Source organism: Phalaenopsis equestris, unplaced genomic scaffold (assembly GCF_001263595.1).
Source record: "Phalaenopsis equestris unplaced genomic scaffold, ASM126359v1 Scaffold000002, whole genome shotgun sequence".
In the NCBI taxonomy this organism is placed as follows: domain Eukaryota; kingdom Viridiplantae; phylum Streptophyta; class Magnoliopsida; order Asparagales; family Orchidaceae; genus Phalaenopsis; species Phalaenopsis equestris.
Window position 1 is genome coordinate 8,991,455 of NW_018164444.1, and position 6,456 is coordinate 8,997,910.

A 6,456-nucleotide genomic window follows, 5' to 3' on the forward strand; every position below is an offset into this window, starting at 1 on the left:
GTCATGTTGATAGTATGCGTGTTTTGGTTCTTCTTATTCGTTTGATTTGGTTTTGGTGTGTGAAGTTGAACTTTGGATGGGGCGCTAGTCTGGTTAGTTACGGAGTTTTTTCTCTTTACAATTAATTTAAAGGAGAACTTAGAAGTATAGGGGCAATTGCATGAATGTGCCACCCGATTCCTATGTATTTGTCTAAGCATTATTTTTTAAATTTAAACAAATCAAACCTTTCATATTATTTTTACTTTTTAAATATGTATATTTTTTTAGTAATAGGTGTTGAATCAAAAGAATGTTCGAAAACACGCCAAAGCATAGAGTGTGTCGTCCTTTTATTCATGATATGTATCTTTTATTTATAGACATTGGCCCCAGAATTACAAGAGTATGCATTAGTTCTCTCATCATTGATTTATCAGAGAGACTTTTGGGTCAGTTATAGAGATATTTACAATTAATAAAATTAGAAGACTGATTCGCTCGACGGGAAGTTCACTGACCGTTTACTGAGCCTTAGTTATATCGACATCAGATCCGAGAGGATACTCTGTGCCGATCATCCTGATGGCCAACCACCGTCTTGTGAGAGATTTCCTAATAATCTCTACCGATCACTCGAACAAAACGCTCTCTTCTCTGGTGTTCAAAACAAACATTTTTCTGCAAGTTACGTCTGATTAATCATATCTTTGTTGCAATTGGTATAATATAACTTAAAAGAAAAAAATATATATATTCTCCCCATTTTTTAAGGATTGAGGGAGGAGAGAGTTAGCTTGGAATATCTCGAGATAAATTCAACTCAATATAAGAAATTAGTTGAAAGTAATCCTATTCATATTTGTGTTCTCAATTACAGTAATTGGAACATCATTACTTAGCCATGGTGAAGCTTCAACTCATCAGGAACCATTTGTTCTTCTCAAGTCTTTGCATGAGAGAGAGGTACAAGAAAATGAATATTATCGAGACTGGAATCAACCACCAATTAAATGTCTTGGCATACAACTAGCTCCTATTCCTCGCAAGTGATTGATTTAATTTTTTTTATATATAGGCTCATTTGGTTGCTTGAAGTCAGAAAATATGATTTAGAAAATTGTGTGTTTATTTGATCATCATTTTTAAATTTTTTTTTTGCTTTTAGAGAACTAGATGAATATTTTATGTATTTGTAATTTTGTGGAAGATGCAAGTGTTTTGGGGCTCTCTTTGCTAATGGAGGAGTTATGAAAATGGTTGAAGGAAGTCTCATGTGGATTACCTTCTATATCAAATTTTATGTATGTGCTAGAATTAGCTTTTATAGAAGATGGACACTTATTTTTCTGATGAAGAAAATAGAAATAATAAAGGATTAATCCATTTATCTAAATGCTAATCCATTGGTCTCCTCCCATCAGAAGTGCTTGTGCTTTGGGGCATTATTGCAGAGGATGGACTCACAATTAGAAGTTAAAGCTACTTCGGAAAGGTTTTCCAAGCTTCCCATTGATCCTGACTGTCTTTTTTGTTTATATCTTCCTTAATTTAAGCATGTTATGTTTGATTCTGAATTACTTTCAATGATTTGCCACAACTGATACTCTGACATATATATACTGGTCCTCAATTTTATTTGAGATTATGAAAGTTTACAGCGACATGAACATAAGAATATACTCTGATATACATGCAGCCATGCTGACAGTACCGATTTTACATGAACAAGGACTCTGCAGACTTAACATAGCAAACATTATAGGGATTATAATATAAATCATCATGTGTAGAAATTAATAAAAGTTAGACGAATAACACGAATGATTGATTATACAAGCTAATTTCTCCAGCCTTAAAAGAAGAAAGCAGTGGAATAGCAAGTCGTATTGCGTCTATTTGTTTGTAGACATAGGTATCATTCTGGTGGTCACTCTCTTTTCAGTTGCGTTGTTTAGGATTTGATTATTTTCTGTAGCCATTCTTAAGAAAATTGTCTATCTTAATTTACCAATCTTTTTGCCCTTCTTATATGGTGTCTGAAGCCTCTTTGTATGGCCTCTCTTTCATGTAGTTTGAGCATAGAGTAAATATATGAAAATTTAATTTGCATCAGAAACTTATTTGTATGACAGATATTAGTTACATTCTTTTGCTTTCATAGTAGACTACATATTGTTGGCTTTTTAATGAGCTTCCGATACAACCTATGTTTAAAAATTTAAGATATATAATCGAAATGAAAGGAACTTTCAATAAATATATTATAGCAAATTTAATCTTGGGACAAATGTTGAAGATCAACTCTTATCTTGTAATAATTATAAAAATATCATTTAGGTGTTAGATATGTAAATTCGTAGGAATTGAACTTATGGCCTTCATTATCCCGGGCTTCACACCCCAACTGCTACATCGTGTCTGCCCATCAGACTCACAACACCTTTACTATCATCTGCAACGACGCCAATTTGGGAGATGAAACTGATGGCTTCTGCCGGATTAGGTGTCGAAGAAGAAGATGCGAGTGTTGTTCAACAAAGGTTAGCAGATTGTGTTCGTCGAGTGGCGTATCAGTTTCAAAGACGCTACTGCAACAAATAGTGGGTCATTCCCAGGTGAAGTGTGATAAGTGCAATCCGGAGATGATAGAAGTTGAATCAGAGAACCATGGGTTGTTCCCATGTGAGCATCACACGGATCACCAAGAAATATTCAAATTTCTATAAAAAGTCAGTCAAAACTTTAATTTCAGCAAACTTAAAGTCCAACTGACCAGTTCGACGAGAATAACTCAATGTTTCCAAAATTGGTGCAATTCAAATCAAATCAAGCGCAGATCAAGCCATTAAACCGCTTTTAAAAGTTTTTTGGATGCACATGTAAGGTCTAACGAATGTCAATTATGATGAGTCTATAATCAAACCGAGCGTCTTGATAAGATGAATCCAACAAATCCAATATCACTCAATTTCAACATAATTAAGAAACTCAAATGTACATTAAATTTCGTCTAATCAAAGGAAGTCGTTTGAACCGTCCTATCAAAGTGAATCATATTCCCGCATTAATTGCACCTAAAACGCTATAAATAGAACCCACCCCTCTCAGGAGGGGGGAAGGGTACTTGAGGCCTTAAGAGAGCTTGAGGCTTGGAGAAGGGCTTGAAGCATGGAGAATGAGTTGAAGTCCAACACCACTCTGACCGTCGTCGTCCACCACCGACCACCGTCGATCGCCACCGACCGTCATTGACATTCGCCTACAGTTATCAAGCACTATTGTCGCTGTCAACCACCTTTGATCGTTGTCGAGCACCATCTATCATTGTCGAGCATCGAAAACCGCCATCGACGATCATCGATCGCCGTCAACCAACACCCGTCGGACGCCTTTGATTGCTATCAGTTGTCATATGTTCCTTACAAAATGATCATCTGCACGTCAACGATGTAACTTGGGAGATCTTCTAACTCTTTCCCTTCTGTAGAACAATGAGTTCTACTTGTAATCATCATTTACAGTGGAATTCTTTAGCTAAAACAGACCCCGTGGTTTTTTCCTTTACCTATTTTCCACACAAGAACTTCTGGCGTCATTACTAGTTGGTTTTCTCTCCTCTGAATGTGCATTAAATCTTCTTACCACACCAAGGGCTTGTTTGGCGCAGGTACAACTTATCAATAAGTTGCTACATAACAGTTGCCTCATGAAGCTGCTGCGTAGAATCTACTATGAATAAACTGACTTGCTGTTTATTTTTTGCAGATTGAAAATAGTCGTGTGACAGTTATTTCTGGACAAATGACCACTCTACCCCTGTTGGAAAGTCTTGAACGATTCCCAAGGCATTCACATACACTGCACATAATTCTTATATACACACATATGTAGTACCTACACTTTAATATTTACACACATATCATTGAAATCGTTAACGTCTCAGTAAGAACATCACAATCGCATGATTCTTATATATACCTAACCAAGTCCAATAAAAGCATCTCTTTGGGATGTTGTGTATGTAATTATCTCTTAAAAGAAAAAAATTGGCATTAGATGGTTAAAAAACATTCTTTTGTTTCTTCCAATTGAATACAATAGAACTAGTAAATCCAACAGCTAGCAATATATATATATATATATATATATATATATATATGCTAAATCAAAGAGCAAGCATCACTGTAGATCCTAATCCCAAAATAATGCAGTTCTAGTGGGTCGACAGAAGAACCCTCATCATCCTCCTTTCTTCCTCGCAGTTCCCTGTAGAAACGAGATACGAAATCATTCTTCCGAGCCCCAGTATGCCACCCCTTTCCCGCTTTATTATGGACGGAGAGGCGCAGAATCCTTAAATGGCGAGTCTTGTTCTCTCCCAAAGATGCGGATAGCGCCCTCTTTCGGTCGACATCCGCTTCGATCAAAGACTCGATTACCTATAGCAAATTTGAGCTTCATCCCTGTCGGAGACCACTAGTCGATTTGAAAGGAGCTCTATCCCGAGAAGCCACCGTCGTTCTGGCTAAGAAGAGAGGGAAGAATTGCGAGAGAGGGCTCGGGCGCGAGGGGCGACATAGGAAGTGCAGTAAAAAAAAAAGGAACGAAAACACGGGTTGCGGGGTCGGACCTGCAGGCAGGGTCAGACTTGCACTTTCCGCAGAAATTTTCGGGCACATCACGAAAACGCGGCAGCCAAACGACAAAAAAAGGGCGGCTTGGGACCGCGTCGCGCTAGAAATTCAGCTCAAATGAAGCCTAAGTCAATAATTTGCTACCCTACTACTAAGAATTTCTAACACACATCAAGAAGAGAGAACTCTGACATCTTGTCAAGAACAACACATGAAACTCATGATTGGGAATTGCTGATGAGAATAGATTCGGGTTATTATAGTCTTTTAATTTTTGACGTTATAATTAATAGTGTAAAAAATACACATAAAATTTTATATTCAAGCATCCATGTTATTTTATTGGTGATAATTTTATAGAAGTGTTTTTTTGGACTTTGCCTTTAAATAAAATTTCCTCAAACCGTGAACTTGGGCTCTTTATAAGAAGAAAAAATGGCAAACCCTAGTAGTGATGGCACTGTTAACATAATTCGAACTCAAGCCAGCACAAATCAAACAATTGCTGCAGTATCGTTCAATTATACAAATAAAGCCCTTTAGGGTTTTATCGAGGTGCCTCTCGTCACATTTCTTGCTCCCTCGGAAGACAGAAAGCTTGCGGCGGAGAAGCAGAGGCACAGGAAGCAGCCATGGCGACCACCAAAGTCCAGAGGATTATGACACAACCCATCGTACGTGTGCTGAAGCATATTTTCTGTTCACTCTTTGTTCCTATCTTTTTCTAATCAACCTTCTCAATTACTATTCTAATTTGTTTTTGCTTCTGTTGACTGGGTTTGTTTCTGGGCGGCTGATTGCAGAATCTGATCTTTAGGTTCCTCCAGAGCGTAAGTTTTATTTGATTATTTGATTATTTCTCTTTTGATTTTATTGCTAGCTTCTGAGCCTTGATTGCTGAACTGCCTCAGAAAGCGCGAATTCAGATCTGGCTTTTCGAGCAGAAGGATCTTAGAATCGAGGGGCGCATTATTGTAAGTTATCACTCCTTGCAATTTAACGCTGAAGATGACCTTTTCTTTTCAAATTTATTTTTTCATTGCGATTTTTGCTTTGAGGATTGGCGTTAGCTAGCATTGCCTGTCTTTGTGGCTACATGGAGGAGACCTGGCCTATTCTTTTGTTAAAAAAAATTGATAAAGAAACCCATGTGGGTTGCCTTTGGATGTAATAGGCAGCATTTCTATGACTTCGCTATTTTGGTGATGTGGACAACTTTTTTCGTTATTGGTGATATAGACAATATAAGTGAAGAACCTATATGTTTTTTGGTTTTGTTGGAACTCAAGCTTGAACTGCTGGTTACAATCTTGCCAAGTTTTTGGGAACATAATATACAAGTTTTTAGCAACCTTGGTATTGCTACTCAGGTTCCAAGATATCAAGGCATCATCACTTGGATTTCAATTTTGCCTTAGTTTTGGGAACCCTAGACTTGATGTTGGAGTTTTTAGCAATTCAAGCTCATTGACTTGAGAATTGCTAGCAACCTAGACAACAATGTCTCAATTGCAATCCATGGTGTCCAAACTTAGGGTTTGTTTAGTAGCACACTCTTAACAAGATTTAGCCATGGATTTAACCTAAATCCAGCCAAACACCAAAAAAAGGGAAAACAAAAACCAAATCTTCGTTAAATCCAATTCGCTCTTTTTCCGTCTCTTTCGCCTTGTTCCGTCTGGTGTACATAATTCCGGATTTATGAAATCCAACTGTGAGACAGATATTTACTTCGCCATTGCTCGCGTGCTCGCTTGCTCCATCTCTATTGCGAGCTCACAGGATTTTGCAGATTTGATAAATCCTATTTAACATAAAACTGCATCGCAACTAAACACTG

The 6,456-nt window shown here is 37.4% G+C and overlaps 1 protein-coding gene across 1 annotated transcript; it reads left to right on the plus strand.

Moving 5' to 3' along the window:
* Window positions 1–5,050: 5,050 nt before the first annotated feature.
* On the plus strand, window positions 5,051–5,743 carry LOC110027400 (small nuclear ribonucleoprotein E-like). The gene is made up of 4 exons (XM_020728859.1): window positions 5,051–5,290; window positions 5,420–5,446; window positions 5,528–5,590; window positions 5,687–5,743. The coding sequence occupies exons 1-4, from the start codon at window positions 5,249–5,251 to the stop codon at window positions 5,741–5,743; spliced, it is 189 nt and encodes a 62-aa protein (XP_020584518.1). The 5' UTR covers window positions 5,051–5,248.
* Window positions 5,744–6,456: the final 713 nt, after the last annotated feature.